Genomic DNA, 19,733 nt, shown 5'->3' with positions numbered 1-19,733 from the left:
GTTTGCAAAGCACAAGACAATTAAAGTACCCTGATGTCAGTTTTATTTGATACCATTACAGTACCTAAATATCAAGCCACAATTCAACACAGACTCCCAGAAGAAGGGCAAGGATATGACCAAAAATCCTCAAGATTTTCTGAAGCACTGCTCACTGATGTCAGTGAACTGCTGACATACATAACAGTTTTATCTCTTAAGTATGCTTTTTACCAATGCAGGCTTTCATACATCCACATTCAGTTCTGAATCCTACTTATAAACCAAGTTCCGAAATTAATAAGATTAAGTTCAAATCATTTCTACAGACAATGCAAGCAAATAAAAAGGAAGACTTACTACAGTAGACCCAGAATTACTAGTAAAAATTGAAGCAGTCATTCAGCGACGATCCAAAATTGCCATCTGCCCTACATTAGTATACATCACTACTGAACATGTTCCCTTTGTTCAAGATTCAGGCAATACTTTAAGTGGCGCCAGAGCAAAAGCTTTTGCAAACCAAAAAAAACTCCAGCAAAATAAAGTGGTACTGTGATGCACTGGATTTAAAGTGAAAAGACAGACACTGCAATACTCAGCAATCGATGCACCAAGTAAATTTCCCAAAAACCCCAGTAGGTATTGACTATAAATTGTTCCCGCTGGTGAAGTACTTATGGAAACCTACATAATTGAAGTTTACTGCTTAAAACATTACTTATTTCAAGAATAAATATCAAGATTAATCACTTCCATGTTGCATATGGACTTGCGGAAGGCACTGCTGACAGAGTACCTACATCTATATAAATCTACTTATGAACAAAAACATTAGGTTTACATGTATAATTATTTCATCTACGGAATTCCCCAGGCCTCTTACACGAAATAGTCTGGAAGTTGACAACAACGATTAAAAGAACGCCACTCAAAATTTCACTCACTTCCAAATATGAAACACGAGAACTCTCTCCCATTTGTTTCGATGGAAATTTTTTTCATTTGCAGAAAAAAATAATTTATGAACTTCTAAGCATTCGTAAGTGTACTTATGAACACTTTTACTGGCTCCAAAACATTACATTAATTCTTTCAGCACAGAGATTATTCAGCATAAAAAAGGGAATAAATTGTCTAGCAAGTCCAGACAATTAAATAAACAAATAGCCTTCAAATCCCTTAACATTTTATCTTTGTATTTAATAGAAGGTACCTGGTTCATCCATATAATAATAGATATCAACATCATTGGACTGCATTACAACAAAACCTTCACCCATCAGCCTCGGTGGTCTGTAATGGAAAAGAGCGCAAAGATAAAGATTAAAAAGCAATGCACTGAGATCACTCTTTACGAATTCGAGTAATTTTAAACGCAACTTATGAAGTACAAAGCAAAAGATCACACAGGTCAGGCTCACTTGTACCTTGTAAGTAGTACGTATTTAACCATGGAACCATCAATAAAACTGCTATCTGTATCAAGCAAGCCCACAGTGGAGATACAGTGTATGTGGTACCTGACCAGGAAGATTCTGTTGGCAAGTTTGATGCGATCCCAAGACATCAGCTCCATGTGTCTATTCTGGTCTTGCCAGAAGCCTGGCTGCAGGCTGCCTGCAAGAGCCACAGGCTGCCTTGTCTACCAGGCATCGGTCTTGTCACATTACCAGAAGGGTGGACGGAAAAGATCGAAGTGCCTGGGCCACTCCACAGTCTGTCCAAATGCAGCTGTTTGTAAGCTAAATTTGAAGTGCAGGTTACAACTTCAGTTTCTCTCTTTCCTTCCCTATCATGCTGTGATTCCTGCTCTATCTGCTACCTCAGAATAAGTGAACTTCTGAAAATGAACACTGTGAATATTCCAGTCTATCTGGTCTCAAGTCTCCCATCAAAAAGGCTGCTGTCATACTGCTATGCTACATCTATCCTGATTTGCAAAAAATAATCGATCATTATTTTATTATTAACTAAATATTTAAGTTACTTTAGGTAACTCAAGCATGAAGACACCAGGTTTCTCTACACAAAGACATTTCTCAGGTATTATAAATCACAAGCAACTACCAAAGTTTTACTCTCAATGTTTCTTCCATCAAGAATTCCTTTCTCCTTGTCCTATATCATTCTTTCACCTACTAATTGCTTTCTTACTAAAATAGCACTCTCAACCAAAGGGACAAGACATCTTCAGTAATTAGACCATTAGTTAAAAAAAAAAAAAAGACTATTCTTCCTTAATAACAATTCCCTCAACATAAAAGGATCTAAGTGATAAAACTAATATACAAAACATTTCCCCTAACACTATTATATTGGCATATTACTATCCCTTTCTTCTAGTGTTACCACGTTAATTTGCATAGCATTACATTTTATAGCAGTAATAATAATGTGAAAATTCTACTTTTACTGCAAAAGATCATTTTGCCACCTCCCAGCCTCTTTTATAAATTGTCACCTCTTAACAAAAAAAAGAAGATCCCAATGGCAGAAATACACTGTCTAAGAGTGCGACCCGTTAGAAACACATCGCACATTTTACCACAGCTCAAATGCAGGAAAGGTTTGAAAACATGTAAGACAGCAGACGCAGATCCCATGTGCTGCCAGAAGTTCTTCAAAAGCAACAGAGCAGGAAACTTCAAACCAATTTTACTTTGAGAGTAACAACAGCTGTGAAAGATTAAATACTTTCTATTCACTCCTAATTTTCCAATTATTTATTTTTTTTCTGTCCACAAGCGAATTGGCCTCCCCAATGAGATGCAAATAGAGTAAGATGTGAAAAAAAATGTTCAGTGGTTCAGGAATACAAGCAGGAAGGAAAACATTTATAGATATATAAATAGTAGTTCATGGGAAGTTCATTATTCTGCCCACGCTCCTCGACAGGCACCTGCAGGTCAGCCAGACTGGAAAGCGCACCACAGCACGGCAGCGTGAGCTAGTTACTTCGGCCTCTCAAGCTGAGTGTACCACTCACAGGGGCTCAAAGGAAGCCACTCTTTGTAAAGCAAGAGAGGGGAAGCTCAATAACACAGCCAGATGCAAAACTTTGGAGCCTGACAGTAACTTTTACGTCCAACAAAATCATTTGCCACTGCCTGACCATACCCTCAGCGGGGCACACAGTCAGGCACAGCTGCATCTCCTTTCGGCAGCTCTGCATTTCACCATGAAGGTCGGGCAGCCACAGTGCAAGGTGGCCAGTCTAAGACGGCAAACTGTACTTACTCCCTGCTGCTCCATCTGGTACGTGTTTTGTTCCGTGAAACACAGAATATTATAATATTATATTATAGAATATAATAATATTATATTATAGAATTTCACATGAAGTGACAGCACGGAGTGCATAGATCTCGAAACACTATACACAGATTTACTTAAGCCTACAGAAATACACTGGAGAAACTACATTACTGTTTTAATAAAAATTACTGTAAAGTATGAACACATAGTGCAGATTTAACAATTGTTTACTTCTGCCTTCCCAATAGCATTTACCTACACTGACTTAGAATAATTAATTTTATTTTAATCTAAAACACCATCTTAAATAGAATTACAAAGAGTTTTTGAGCTAAGCCTTCTTCAAGATGGACAATTTGACTTAACGGCCTAACAGCAACTGTTGCTGAGCTGTAGGAAAGAGAGAAATATCCACAGGAAAGCTTTAGGAGCTGACAGAATGGCCAAATCCTCCTGTCAGCTGTCAGACACCCACTGCTGTGTCATCCTCATCACCTCTGCCATGCTCCACTGTCTGGAGTAAAGCTATGAGGTCTTAACACTAAATGGAAGTGAAGGGGGAGGGAAAAAAAACCCATACACCTGAAACCCATGTGGCAGCTGAACGTCTTCCTCAGTTCTTTTCCTCCAGTTCCATTAGTGTGTATCTTTACCATGTCTGCATATTCCATCAAACACTTCCCTTTCCTCCTCTTGCTCTGATCTGACTGAACTCACTACACTTGTATAAAAGTTTTTGCATGTTCAGCGTGAATTTGTCCCACAAAGAGGAAAGTTATCCTCTGTATTGTCATGTCTTGCCACTAGTTTTTCAATTCCTTTTTTAAGAAGAATATGAAAATATACATTAGACGACTGAAGCAGCTTACAGTTTTACATTATCAAAGCATCACAGGCCATAGCAAACACAACACAGCAGCCAAGAAAAGCAGTCAGTATCTTTCCTTGCGTCAGTCCTAGGACAGTCAGAGGTTAGGTGATAGCCAACAGGCAGTGAATCCAGCAGCAGAACCAATTTCGATTTAAGACCAAGATACATTTTTCTTAATAGGGATGAATTCCATGATCAGTGTTTACTTCACAGCCATACAAAAAAAAGACAACAGTACTGTTTCTTTCAGCTGTATTCTCAGCCTAAAGTGCACACGAAACTATCTCCGCAGAAAGTGGGAGAGCAAGGTACCTAATGAGGCCACCTATCCCACCCTTAGCAGAAATAGTTACACCTTGCTGGACTTTGCTGATGGAGGTGGCAGAACCCCAGAAACCCAACCACAGGCCATCTGCAAAACCAGATTAGATAATGGCAATAAATTATAATGAGATTATTGTCATCATTAAAAAGTATTTCCTAACATCTATCCTAAACTTCCACTTTCAGCCTGCTGATTTAGTCACTGCTCTCCAAACTTGTTCTGCTTTGATCTGCTTTTCCCAGCACCATTTTTTTTTCCTCGGGTTTTGGAGGATTTATTTGCAAAAAGTGATGAAGGCATTGAGGTGTCTGCGTGTAATATAATATGACAGTTGTCAAGGTGGGTTTTTGATGTTTGTATTGATTAGTCAGTCTATTACAAATTTCATCAAGTCACTTCAACTTTCAGAAATTCCTGCAGGCAATACACGTATAAAAAACAGCTAAGACACTCAGCTTAATTTTTAAGCCAAAGAAGTGTAAAAGGGCAGGCCCTCAAGATTCAAACATTCTCAGCTTCCAGTGAACTGGGTCATTTGTTGAATCTACCCAGTAAATTAGGGCACATGTTTTCTGCACACATGCCATTGTACAGCCATCAGGAGCTGTAGGGATGGTAATAGCATAAAAAGCAAATACTTAGCGGAAGCAGGAGAAAAAGCTAATAGTTGAGGATCTTAATCCTATTTTGTTTTAATCTTGTTTGGTTTCAATATTAATTGGAGAAATTTCCTTTGTCGTCATGTTGGAAGAGTAAGATTCTGTACACATCCACAGAACACTATGTGAAAACAAAGGCATATTATAGACGGCAGTATTTGGCTGATACAAAGCCGATTAACGTACAGTCAAAAGATGCAGTTTACTTCCAAACACCATAATTCGTTTTCTGGATATTGTTGCTTAGGAGATGCAAAATAGATATAATCATTTTACATAAACTCATACACGCAGTAGTCCAAGGACAGTATACATTATTTATTTTTTGTTGAGCAAATAACGCCTGTGAAAGACTTTGAAATCTAGCAGTTTTGTCCAAATTGTCTCTTGAATACATAATATTGTAAGTATTAAATAAGACAATGCATAAAATTTTGGGTATGATGTTCATACCATATCAAGCAACAATGTTAATACAGTATGCACACAAATGTCTTGCTGGTTTAAATGTAATAAAATAAGAATCCTAGTGTCAAATAATTTCATGCAAGCACCCTTTCTTTTATTTGACTTAGCACCATTCAGTTTAAGCTGCGTAGCCCCACTTATGTGGAACACACAGGGGTAAAAGGATCACCAATCTGTCTTCAAAAGATAACAACTTCTACTACAGCGAGTATTGCACATCTTTTGCCCATTCTTTTAAAATATTTTCCATACCATACATGAATCAGCTCTACAGAAGTCAACACCTTAAACCTTGCATTTATCCTAGAAATTTAGAGCTGTTAAAGCCTGCATACAGCTATAGTACCTGAGTGTGGGAAAATAAAAGTTGAATGCAGGATATTAATCACAGAGCAGAACACACCCAAAAAACCAAAACCCCCCACAAAACTACAATGAGATAGAAAGGAGTACTTTTCTCCATAAATAAAATAGTTTCAACGATCCAACATTTAAAACCTTCAGAATGGTAAAAATGCCAACTTTCTAAACACACAAAGAAAAGTAAGGTCACAGAAATGCAACCAACATTCTTTTATTCTTTTTCTTAAAGAATAAAATAATACAGAAACAAAAAAACCCAACACTTACTCATCATTTTGCAGACCAACATATCTTGGACTTGGAACCAGCATGACTCTAACATTTTCCAATTTTCCTTTCACAATGTGCATAAACTGATCAAGGTGACTTGAAGGTGGTTTTGTGGTATATGTCAAAAAAGCATCATCAAAGTTAATACAAAGTGTTTGTGGCTGATAATGATTTCCAAATGCCAAGCGACCCTAAATCAAAAAGAAAACCCAATTATTCATGATACACTGCTCTTCTACAAATATGTATATATTAACCTATAATAATGCAGTTTAACTAGCCACATGCAAATAAAGACCTTGGACAAAAAACCTGGCCATATTCTGTGCATATCTAAAAATATTACCTTGTACATTAAACTCTCAATAGTCTGTCTATCACCTCCATAACAGGTTTCCCTGTTTTTTGGGGAGGCAACATCAACTTCTAAGGAATGTGTCCAAATATCCCTATTAAAAGATGTATGGAAGAAAAAAGAAGAAAAACCCCAAATATCTCCCAAAACCCCAACTTAAAAAGAATGTATAAGAAAAATGAACGGTAAGCCTGATTTTTAATCATATACTGCTAAATATTTTTATTATCAGAGTCTTTTCACTTACCGTGCTCACATTGACTTTAATGACTGGAATAAGTGATCTCCATGAAGAAGAAGGGTCTTGAGATTCTGTTTTTACTTTAACACTACGGGAAAAAAAAATGGGGTTTATTATTTTGTCTTTTCTGCAGAAGAGCTAACCAACCTTCTCTTCTAGGGGTCTTCAGTGCACAGCTCTCAGGGAACACTCCTTCCCACAGGGCTGTCTCCTGTACAGGACCTGCCAGCAGACTACTGCAGACTCCTCCAGAGCCTGGAATAGCAGCAGGAGGCATACACAGCTACGCCTTGGGTACCGGTACACTGAGCTGACGAATGCAGAAAACAAGCTTGCCATGTATAACACAGAGCAATAGATAAATAAATCTTCCTCAGGGGAACTTGGTCTGTTCTAAATATTCCTGTTTAGGTGTGGGATTTTTCCATTCCCAAGACACATCCTCCCAAAAGGCAGAAGTTCTTCCTGCACCCGTCAATAAGGGCATAAGATGAAAACATGAAGAGACTGGCTTGGAGGCACAGCCCTTACCCAAACTCAGGCCTGCCGCAGCATCCTGCTGCTGCCCACTATGTAATTTAGTAACACATACTGGCCTGGCCAGCAGCAGTGCAAGGACTCAAGTCTCATTAAATCTTCTCTGCTCCTGGCAATAAATCAGTCTGGTGTGATTCTGTCCAAAGAGAGGTGTATTATTGAACATCTGACTCCACTACACACAAGCCATGGAGAAGAATTCCTTATAGACCTGCACTATGTTTTCTGGGGTACCCCAAAAAGAGAAATAAAATAAGAAAAGTAGGTTTGCGCAGCTATACTCAAACATACACCTCTAAAAAGACAACTTGTGAAACCAGCGTGAGTTTAAAGCTCAAAACCCAGCAAGTCCTCCCAACACCATATAGAACGTCACATTTTGTCCATTCAATGTCTTCAGCAGCTATTACTTCTACTGAGCAATATCATTATTATTCTGCAAGCATAATCCTCTTCAACACATGCTCTCTTTCCACACCGTACTTCAAATAGGTATTTCAACCTGTCTCTGATCAATAAACAAGGAGTGTTTGGTGTGGTTGGTTGTGTTTTTTAATTATTATGGTAGGAAGTCTGAGGAAAGGCAAAAGATTTAGACTGTCAGGCTTGTCAGTGCAATTTCTGTCTCATCTGTGCTTCAATCATTTGGCCTCCAGAGCATATGTTAACAAAACATTACCCAACTAGTTCGGCACTTTGCAGAACAAAGCATCAACTAAATAGCAAAATGAATAACAATTTACCTTTCGAGATCGGTATGTGTTCTCTGCCTCCCATTTACTTGTGCTTTTTCATCATCTTTCTTTGCTGGAATTATTGTGGGATCCAAGCCAAACAGTTCTTGAAGTTGTCCATACAGCTCGGAACGGTTGTACACATGAAATTCAAAGTCATTCACCATAATATACAGTCGTGTTTCTGCCTTTGGATCTAAACAAATAGTAGTAAAATAGTTCCTAATTCTATTCCAACATTCCCTTGCAATAGTTAGTTTTTCAAATATGCATATTTTGCAAAAACATTCTACGTAGTAGTGAACAGATCTGCTGAAGTACATATTCAAAAGCAGTAATAAACACCAGAAAATAATTACACTGTTCCAAGCAAATCAGTAAAACTTCTCAAATAAGACTGTTGCATGCAAAATATAAAACCTGAAAGGCATTTCACCCTTAGGTCACAACCCAAAAATAAATCCAGGCAGGAGGTGCACAAAATGGTAAGTGAAGCTTATTCAGTCTCATATTTAAAAACGAACAAACGAAAATCCCTCCTGATTCACAGCACAGAAGCTTTGGTGCCAACACCTGCTTTTTAGCACAGATATCGGTACTTGAGATCAATTCGATCTCAAAATGCAAATGGTTTCCTAGCCAATCTGTGGTGCAGCAGGCCTGAACTGGGAAAAAGCTTTCTTTTACAGAGACACAGAAAACATTAATATGTGGGACTAACAAAAAGTATACTCATTTTGTACCATCGGTCAACATTTTCAGAAATTTGAAGTTTTAACTGTAATATCAGCTTGACTCTCTTGAACTTCAAAACTAGTTTTTAACATCTGCTGATCACATACAGAGCTGTTGGTGACATACTTTGACACACTTTTACCTTAGATAGTATGACCTAATTATGTAGTTAATGTGAGGAAAAAGCTCGCACAATTTCCCCCTAATTACCCAGTTGAAAGAGTGCCTGTTACACATTCCCTCAAGAGACCTGAGCTGCTCTAAAACCTGATCTGGTCTTTCTAAGTCAAACAGACTTTAGGAAGCTGAAGCATCAACAGTTATTATAGCAGTCCCCAGTCTGTAACTCAGGGGGTACAAACTGAAGGCAACATTTCCCACAGCCACCAGAAACTAAAAACTCAGAGCGTACACCTCTGCTGTTGGTCAGGATCAAGAGAAGAAATGCAGCTGCCCAAGAGCCAAAGTTTAGAGACATCTGCTTTATGAAATGCACCCTTGTTGCTAACAAACTCATCTGCCCCAACACAGATCTATCCCAGCTCATAGATCCCAATGTCACGCATCTATATAACACCATCCCAACAACAGCTTACCCACCTTTTACCCCTCACACCTAAATTACCAGAAATTTCCATATCATTATTAAAAAAAAAAAAAAAAGTAAATGTATAAGAAGTCTCCAGAAAGCACTGACTTCACCATTTTCTCAAACAGGAGACAGAGAGAAAGGTTAATGAGCCAGTTTCAGTTCCTTCCTGTTTTCATAAAAGCACTATCAAATCCATTCGTTGGTAATGTTAACTTGCATCAATAAGATATAGGTAAAGGATGACATGGACAATGATTGGGATACACAACTGCTCACCTGAGAGATCTCAGTATCATCAAAAACACAAATTAATGTAATTTTTCAATTCCTGGAGGCACACATTAGACTTCATTAACTAAATGAAATCATACACAGTAATTAATTTCTTTAAAAGGGATTTAAAGAGACAATCACCTCTTTTTCCTAAGAACAAAAATAAGATTTCACCTCCATACACCAATTTGGTTTCCTAAGAGACCTTTTTTTTTTTTTTTTGGGGGGGGGGGGCAAGGAAAAAGAGACAAGCACATCTGAATATCATAAAGTTAAATGAGTCAAAGAAGCATATATGTAGGTCATGTAAAAGTAACTACCAGATTGATAGGGAAATAGTGACGTTTTACCAATGTTTCTTGGAATCAATGTGTGTAATGTAGCCAAGGTTTTAACATTTGCTTCCTACAGAATTTAACCAAGATGCAATATTTATTTATTATTTATTCAAATGTTTGTATCACACCTACCCAAACAATTCAACATAAATACACCCACTAAATAAAACCTAAAGGGAACATGAAAGAAGTCACTCCTGACAACGAAAAGTAGAGGAACTGGTTCTCAAAAGAGCATTTCCCCTTCAAAAAGTACCTCACAAACTACACTATATATTTTTACAGTATGAAAATCTATAATCTGCTGTGGCACGTATGCCAAGACATCCGGGTGTGGCCTATTCACAACATAATGCTCCAACTTCTGTTTCTAAACCACTTACTTTCCACAAATATGTATGAAACCTACTCTCAAGTCCCCGTATGGTTTAACCTAACACTCAAGGAAGGAAGACAACCCATCTATTTGACTTTTTTTATGAAGTTCTTTAACATTGATATGACATGCCCCGTACAAACATAGTCCCATTATGAAAAACAGAACGCACTTGTTAGGTCACAGGGAATGCAACTTCACTACAGGTTATCAACAATCATTATCCAAACTTTTTTGGGTTCAAACCCTCTCTTATGCACGGAACTGTCATTAAATCTTTATGAGAAGCATCCTTAAATTACAGCGCAACCCAAGTCCTAGAGCAACATTTACTTTATATGCCAGTGGACAAGTAGACTGTATCAATTCTGAGCGGTTAGTTTGCCTTTTCTCTGAAGAATGGTAACAAAATAATTCTGTTAGCTTTAGCACAAATATGAAAAAACCCAGAACGCACAGCATTTTTATTTTTCCTTTTACTGACACAAAGGTTTAATAGCAATGCTTCCTAGCACCCATTACTTAATCTACCCTACTTTACCTACTCTTTTTTTCCTAATAACCTTCACTCTTCTCTGCCAAACCTCAGATCCCGCCCCTTGCTCAGTTTTTATTTCTTTGTGTGTCTTCGTAAGACTTGCAAAATCAGTGGATCTCAGCGGGTCAGCAGTGACTAGCAGGCACTGCCACATTCTTCAGCTCCTCAGGAAAAAGGCTAAGCAGCCATGTGATTAGAAAGCAGTTATCAGGGAAAAATATTGCAAATAATACATGAACATATTCTGTGGGCATGTGGAAAAACACTGGATTTTTCGTATTGACAGGAGTAAAAACCTGGAAGCTGAAGTTGTATCAAGATTGAATACATAATTCCTAGCATTAAAAACAATTTTACTTTGGCATAACATATTGAACATGTCAGGTACTTATCATCACTGAATCTTTTTAAGATGTCACTTATTTCGCTTGCAAGGGAAAACTTTACAACTTGTATGACTGGGTTGGATGAACATCAAAGCCCCTTCTGGCTCTAAAACCTCTAAACATACAAATGAATTTCTAGTCATTCTCCTCCCCCAAGTTCAGTGGGTAATATATGAGCCTGCACCACCTTCAGCACATTACTTCAGGAGACGGAGACACATACAAGCTTCATACACATTGGAACAGACAAAGATAGCTTTTAGGAAATTTAAGCTGTCCCCATGCTGAAGTTCAGCTCCTTGCGTACAATTGTAATGGCAGTTAACACCGATAATCTTACCACTGAAAACTGGATTATCGAGTATAGCCCTTTACCAAAGAGGTGATGTCCAGGACACCTGAAATAACCTGAAACGGAGTTCCCTTATTAAGGCCTCCAAGTATTTCAGGATCCCTCACTAGCCTCCCCTTTGTGCACAAAAAAAAAAAAACCAAAAACACTCTAATACTCTAAATATCTCAGAAAAAAATAGAATGAGGTCATATTATTTCTACACTAACAGGACTTCAAGTTTATTACCACTATGAAAAACAAAATTCCATTCCTGTCACATTTCACATTATTATTAGGAGCACCCTGAACTTCAATTACAGAACTTAAAATCAAAAAACCCACAACACTTGGAAACTAATTGTTATTGTTTATATTTAAGTCTTCATAAGATGTATTTTCTCCAAGCAAAAATATTAAAATATTTAAGGCTTGTGATTTTACAAGAATCTGGTGCAATTTTTAAGTTGTTAATGGCCCTGATTCAGCCTATGTGTTTTTCTATAGGAAAAACTCAGCTCTGTTTTGGGTTTTTGTTTTATGAAGGATCTGAAAAAGAGGTATGCATCAGTAATGTCTAGCTACAACAGGTCTTCCAATCATTCTGTGCAACAGCTGTGAGGGAGTAATCCTTGAACAAGACATTAATCTTCAAGTTGCAATATACCATCAGCAGTTTGGTCAGGTACAGGTATTTCTGTTGTGATCAGGCAGATTAAAAAGTATCGGGAAGAATATACTACAATAGACTAACAATCATTGAAGATTTTGTTTTTCCTTTAAGGTTAAAAATGAAAGCATCTCTGCTAAATAATCCAAAGTAAGCATGGTTATCTTGAAGGAAGGGGTTAAAAGGGATTTTAATAGAAGTGGCATTACCTAATAGTTGCTGTGCATTTAAAAAACTGATAGTGCCTATCTATTGTCTAAATTAACTGAAGCAGAGAGTCTTGCATCTCCATACAAAGGGGTTAGTTCCTGATAGGGGCTGGAAGTCACCTAGAACCGGTCAAGACCAACCCTGCTGTATGGATGGGAGCCAGGAGAGAACTGAGTTTGCGCAGAAACAAAGGTCAATCAGTGAACACCGTAATGAAGAGGATGGGCCTTCATCTTGGGACCCCCGACGACCACCACTAGGAGGCACTGCGCAAGGGCAACTGGGAGGAGTCTATGGAAATTACTTCTTGGAACTAATTATAATATGGAAATTATTTCTCGGAACTGATTTTGATATGCAATGAGGATAGATGCATATGTACAGGTGTATTGGGAAATCTAATGTATCTAATGTATATGTAATATTTGATTGTATAAATTGAAGAGACACGTTGCTGCTTGGCGCTCTCGACTTTGGTGGGACTACCCCCCGTGCTGCCCGGCGCCGAATAAACATACCTACTTTACAACCTTACAGATTGTGGAGTCTGCTTTCCGCACGTCAATCTCCCTAGGAAAATGAGTAATTATTTAAGAGAGTATTTTATTCACGTTACTTTTTGTCAGATCTATACACCTCTAATCTCCTTGGTTACTTGGATTATTTGTCCACTAATAAAGCAGTCTTAAACGCCAGCAGAAAAGGTTAAAGCCTTGCAATACTGCCAAGAAAAATAGCACCATAAAAGACAGACACAACTACCTTTATTGCATTAAGTTCATTTTTTCATTCTGTGAGCCACTAGAGAAACATGTTTTAACTAGCAGATGAAGAAAATTCTATGAAAGCCTGTTGGACAATAACCTGTGGATGGAAAAATCTAATTAACTCTAAGACGAGGTTCCACTTTTTGAATTAGCCTTCTTATCGTATAAAGAACTTAAATTGTGTCCGGTCACCTCAGAGGCTTAGCAATGCCTTAACAAAAGAAGTGAGCAACTCTTCCTAATCCATATCGCTATATTGAACAGTGTCTCATATTTACCTGCATAATGTGTATGCAGTACTCCTACCACTGTTGAGTTGGTACTGACAAAGCAACAGCTGTACAAGCTTGCTGACAAGTCTAAGAGGCTTCACATCATCAGAGCCCACATCCAAAGGGGAGACGGGGAGAAAAAAAGCCCTCCAAAGTTCAAGGACCCTCTCATTTGGTGCTCTCCCCAGCTGTACACAGTTGCCATTTCTGGACCTCCTTGAATTAGCAATGGAACTGTGATGTTTCAAAAGTCACGAGAGGCAGGACCTGAGACTCATCCAACCAGATTCCAATCTTATAAATGACTAAGGACACATAACAAGGCTACTTATGTTTTCTCACAGTGTTTTCCACAGATACAACTAATCTCTTGCATCCAGTGTTAATCGTCCTTCTTCAGCCACAGATAAAGAAGAAAGAGAAATGAATTTTTCACACTTCCCCACTTCTATGACCACAGAGGTCACCAAGACACGGGGTTATCAAATACTAAAGAACATCCCCTACTGTAACACCTTTGCTAAAATACTGACAGCACAACACTAAAACGTGAAAACTAAAATCACTTCCAGAACACAAGAAGTCTCTATTTACCATAGTTATAAACTTCAACATAGGGCCAATTACGTTTAGGCTACAGCTAATAAAGGCCAATATTAAGGTTAATGGTTTGTCTTAAGAAGGGTTCAAATCCCTGATAATGAATCCTGTACTTATTTCACTGTGGTGTTCTAGTCTACTAACACAGATCAATCAGTTTAAAGAACCCATACCTTCTGATGATTCAATGTACTTCAGGTACATATTAACAAATCCGTTACACGTATGTGATTGTGCAGAGGATGTATTTTTCTGTAGGCTACCTGTAAAGTCAAACTTTGAAACCTTTTTGAGAAACCTACCATGCTGTTTCTGCTTAGGGTTGTACATCTTCCACCAGCGAAATATGATAAATCCGTCTTGAATTCTATATCAAATAAATTAGATAAAATAGAAGTTCAGAGAGTAATAATGCAAAAACCTCTGTGCAGCTGCATGACACGTTGCTTTCTGCAGTGCAGAGATCTGCAGCTGCAGTACTGTTATTAGATCACAAATCAAATCAGTAGCAATATTAAAGCACAAACCATTGCAGCATAAAGCATACAATAAAATATTATACAACTACAGCATTAGCTGAAATGTACTAGCATGTATAAAATCCTGTATCCACTGCCTTCTCAAGGCCTTCCAAATTTAACAGTAAGAATCAAAATTACAAACTATTCACTAGTGTGCGGTTCACAAAACAAATTCTTCTCAATTACAGTAAACAAATGCAAACTACTTGACCACAATGAATCTTCCAGACTTAAGAGCGGGAGCATGAGGGAGTGAAAGACATTAATGTAAAAACAGTTCTCCTTCAAACTCTAAAGTGTTTTCTTTGACAAATAGTAAGGGCAACTAGAATCTTATCCAGTACTCAATTCCAACTGATAACACTCAGACAGCAAATGAGCTAACAAGTATCTAAGAATGTCTAAATACTACCAAAAGTGTCACTTTATTTTTAACATTTATAAATTTATTTATCATTTGTAAGACTGTATTTAGACATATACATTTACTGTATTTGAAATCGCTATTTAGAAGAGCGACTCCCTTGGAAATCTGTACCTGATAGACATGTCTTCTGTGATGAAATAGATTTCACGAACCATGACTTTTCCAGACAGCACAGAGAATGAAAAGGAACCTAGTGTGAAAAAAAAGCATTTACCAGACATTAGCCTAAAGTTGTTGATGCTTTATTTTCTGAACAGGAAGAACACAGTAATTCAATTAGTTTACTGGGCATTTTGAGTTTTCCCTTTGAAAACACACTGACCTTGAGAGGAGAAGAGAAGTCAGAGACTCAGAACACACAAGACAAAAAGTACCCAACTCTAAAAGGTGTTGGGTTTGGCATCACCCAAGAATACAACCAACGCCCTGAGAGACACTAATCACTCAGGAACATTCAGGTGCCTTGCGGAGCTTGTGAAAAAAGACAGGAAAGCTATTTTGAACATTTATGGTATCAAGCCATTGTATGCAAGACCATAATCAGAGAAACAAGGACTCCTAACAAAATAATATTTCAAGTTTTAAATGGCTATAAAGTTTCAGTCCAATTATTACGACAAATTGTGTTTACAGCAGGGAGGATTAATAAGCACGAAAAGATCACCAGGTAATGCAATTTTTCCTAAGGCTTTTCATCTCACCCACAGAAAGTCAAGTAAACTATGATTAAAAAAAAAAAAAACACAACAACATTAATTGACTGAAGCCAAGCTCTAAATCATGGGATTTAATTAATGTTATGTTCTTCTTACGGATTAAGTTTATAAAGAACACCATCTATTTGGCCAGCTATGTGCAGCTGTCTTACTTAATAGCAATTTCACAGAGAAATTTTAATAAAAGTTTATAGATCAAGTGTAGCAGCCAGTAAGTATTTAATCTATATTGCTGTTCAAAAAGTTGGATTTGAAGATGGTTTGGATTACAGTTCTTAAATTCTTGAGGACATAAGCAAATTATTGCAGGGGTCTCTTTGGCAGGCAAGTGTGTGTAGCATTTTTTGGTTTTAAGTTTTTCACTACATTTATGATAAATAATTGCAGAAAAAGTCCAGAACTAAAGTCATCTCTATTCTGGGAAGCAGATGAGGAAGGCATGGAAGAATAAATGAAAGAAAATTAAAAGTGCGATCAGAGTGAGGTTGTGCGATACAGCCCTATGTGACTCAGCATCAGATATTTTTGCAATGTGGGTGAGTGCCCAAGTGATTTGTACTGACCTGTTTTATTCAAAATTGTTTTAAAAATAAAAAAAAAAAGTTAATGGATTTTGATGTAAATGTTCTAGCCAGTATAAATTCTACATATCAGAGTCCCAGTATGGATTAACATCATTAGTCGTTCTGACAGCTTATTTAGAAAGTAAGGACGACACCATAACAGGGAGTCAAGGCTTGAGACTCCACTGTGCCCCTCTGAGTCCACTCCAGCAGTTGCTGCCCACACTGCAGATGCCATATAACCAGCCTCAAAGGTGCAAGCAAGTGGAAAGCTGCACCCTTAACATCAAATTATGAGGCAAATTCAGAAGAGGATCAGGCAGGTTCCAGGGGGGACTGAGGTCAATATTCTCCTTTTAAGACATTAATCATTATGATTACAGGACTTTGAAAAAGGGGTAATGGAAAACATATTGATTTGAAGTACACAAAGTATACAGAAAAAAGTGAACTCAGCTTTAAATTTAAGAAAAACCCTGTGAACTTTAATATAAATTAATGAGGCTTCAATGAAAAAACAGGTGGTTTTCTACCTACACCAAGAATTCTCCCAAAAGCATGCTACTGAAATTTTTAAATTAAACCGTTGCTGACCATTTTCAAATTACTACAACAAAGGAACTCTTTCATTTTACTTCGAGTTTTTAGCAAATTGAGGTATAATAAAAAGCAGTAGATAAACAGTGGCATTACAGTAATCATAACTTACCAATATGGATGTAGCCATGTTTATATAATCTGTTAAGAACCAATGTTAAAATGAGTCCAATGTTCCGGGAATTATAATAAGTTAGGTAGATAATCCATCCACAAGACAATATTGTTGCTGTTGAAAAATTAAAATAAATTAAAATACTTTTTAAAGTATGCTGACCTGGATAACAGCCTTACTTCTTAAGACTATAAATCACAATAGTGTCCTTCCTGCTCTCCAAAAAGCTTTGAAACTGATAGAACAATTTAATGGGTATTTTCAGAGAGATAGTGCGAGAAGGTTGTGAAGAGATGGGAGGAAAAAAAGAAGCAGAAACAGGAAGTTCAGAAAAACATAGATTCTTCACTGCTCTTTCATTCCCCAGTATAAAAAAACCCTGTCCTCTGGAGGACCTGCAAAAGGGACCACATATTTCATTATATCCCTTACCATCCCAGAAGGTAAATTTCATAGATTACATCATAACATTCATTATCCCACATGGTCATTTATTTCAAAACACCCTAAAAAGCAATGCCACAAAAGTCATACTACGTTCCTTCTCCACCCTTCTCCAAACTGTGAACTGCAACCTAAATTTCTAGTCTTTCACGTCTTTGTACAGGGAACAGTATTATCACATCTGAAACCATTTCCTAAGTTGCTGTATCCTGAGAGAAATGTACCAGTCCTTGGCTTAGCAGAAATCTGTCAACAGTTCAAGTACGGCATTTCATAGGAAAGAGGAAACAGCAATCCAACGAGAAACACTTTTTTTTTTTTTTTAAATCTAGGTCTGCTAAACCCCATAGTAATTTTTATTTGAGTTGATTAAGAGCTAGTAACCTATTTCTAACTACAAAGGTTCTCAAAGCTTCCAGAAGGACAAACCCAAGAATACGACTGCCAAGGAACAGACTAGTTCTAATTCACCTTACTGAGAATTACCATTTTGTTTCATCCAAAGCAGAGCAGGAAACAAAGCAATTTTTATATTTATAATACATTATATTATTATTTTTATCTATATCTCTATTCATTATACCAACCCAACTTTGTAAAAGAAGATTTTCATTTATGTATACACTTCATACTGAAAAACTCAGATTGATTGTGCCTTTTATGGGAAATTTGAAGCACAGAAAGGCAAACGGGTGTGATGCCTTCACTCTGCAGAGAGTTCAGCTGATTACTCAAAAACAAACAAAAAAAATTTACAAAAACAGCCCGTCCTTTTACTGCCTCTTAGTTTTTCTGCAGTGGGATGCTCCCTTGCTTTGTAACACCTGTGCTTTGTTGAAAGACGAGGAGAAGGTAGCAGAGAAAGATTTGTATGACTTTGTCTTCTCCTTACTGGAAAACGGATCTGGTGTGGCCAAAATTCAAGTAGCTCATACACTCGGGCTCAGTGAAGGCACACTCCAAGGACAGCTTTTACCTCCCCTCGCTTTCAGATAAGTAATCTACTCACTGCTGGTCCTCTATCAATGTAGGGAGAAAGGTGGAATGACTCACACTCAAAGGGTCTCATTCCAGTAATAAAACTTAATTTGAGATTAAAGTTCGCCTAGACACTTAACTGCTAGATACCTAAAGCCAAGAAGTTATCCTCTTATGGTAACATACACTGAGAAAAATCAGCAAACGAGTGCAGTTTCCAGACACTACAGTCCTAACCCTCCTAATCCACTCCCTTCACCACTAGTCTCACCTCGGCCACAAATTGTAGCCTTTTCCTTTCCCAGATTGAGTCTCCGCTATTAAGTGACAGATCCCATAAACTCTATCCATCTCATTATTATATTCTGGATTTTAAAAGCCTCTTCACTGAATGTACATTTTGGAAACTACATTGGAAAGTTTCACTGCATGTGATTTTTAGAAATTATTCTAGAGTTGAGCAACAGCTCTTTGAGGAGCACTTTCATTTCTAGAATTCATCACCTCTTATACTGGGATTAATAGTTAGCTGTTTCAGGATTCAGGAGAAGAAACTATTGACAACCTGTTTTTTCCCCTCTTCTAACAGGATGCCATAGGTCAGCAGAGGAAAGCAAAGGAGGAACGGCTGGTTGAAACTGGGTTAGTTAATAAATATTACTTTAATATGTTTCAATCCAAACCTCATAGTAACAGGAGGCTACCCAGCTTTTTCTGTCATTTGTGTCATTGTTTCTAGAATATCGGTTGGTTTTTTACAACTGAAGAGATTAGCAGCTCCCCAAAACTGCATAATTGTTTATAGGTCATTCTGCCCATACAAAAAGGGGATGGACTATATTATTTCTTGATGTTTCATCCACCCTTCTGTGAACCAGAAACTTTTAAGTTTAATATATTCCAGTAAGGAAGCAAGCTAAGCAAAGCTTCTGGTTTAACTTATAGCTGTTACATGGAATTGTTTATATTCTACATGCTTTCCAAGTAGAATTACTAATAGTTTGCTCTAAGAATCCAGTGCAGAGAGGGAAAACAAGAGAAAGGAAATTCTGCAGGTTGCAACTGGACACTTATTCTTTGATGAAAGACCTGAACATCTCTAAGTCCCAAGTCAAGGCTTCCAGAGACAAATTTTTCAGATCTGCTCCACATCTGTTCCACATTTTACCACCAGCAACTATCAGCATGGTCATTCCCTTATTTTCATCTTGATTATACTTAGAA

The 19,733-nt window shown here is 37.5% G+C and overlaps 1 protein-coding gene across 12 annotated transcripts in view; it reads right to left on the bottom strand.

The window, feature by feature from the left end:
- The window catches only part of BLTP1 (bridge-like lipid transfer protein family member 1), a 137,053-nt gene that overhangs the window by 108,329 nt on the left and 8,991 nt on the right, over window positions 1–19,733 (bottom strand). For 11 of the 12 annotated variants that reach the window (XM_075420927.1, XM_075420929.1, XM_075420932.1 and 8 more), the window contains 7 exons: window positions 17,085–17,201; window positions 15,208–15,286; window positions 14,451–14,515; window positions 8,070–8,256; window positions 6,796–6,877; window positions 6,191–6,384; window positions 1,196–1,275 (listed from right to left, as the gene is read on the bottom strand). In XM_075420927.1, coding sequence (XP_075277042.1) covers window positions 1,196–1,275; window positions 6,191–6,384; window positions 6,796–6,877; window positions 8,070–8,256; window positions 14,451–14,515; window positions 15,208–15,286; window positions 17,085–17,201 — 804 coding nt within the window. Of the gene's footprint in view, window positions 1–1,195; window positions 1,276–6,190; window positions 6,385–6,795; window positions 6,878–8,069; window positions 8,257–13,027; window positions 13,068–14,450; window positions 14,516–15,207; window positions 15,287–17,084; window positions 17,202–19,733 lie in introns of those variants that run through there. The other variant, XM_075420939.1, reaches the window with a different exon arrangement.

This window comes from Opisthocomus hoazin, chromosome 5, assembly GCF_030867145.1.
Source record: "Opisthocomus hoazin isolate bOpiHoa1 chromosome 5, bOpiHoa1.hap1, whole genome shotgun sequence".
Classification (NCBI taxonomy): Eukaryota; Metazoa; Chordata; class Aves; order Opisthocomiformes; family Opisthocomidae; genus Opisthocomus; species Opisthocomus hoazin.
The sequence above is the reverse complement of the archived record's forward strand: the minus strand, read 5'-3'. Positions and strand labels throughout refer to the sequence as shown.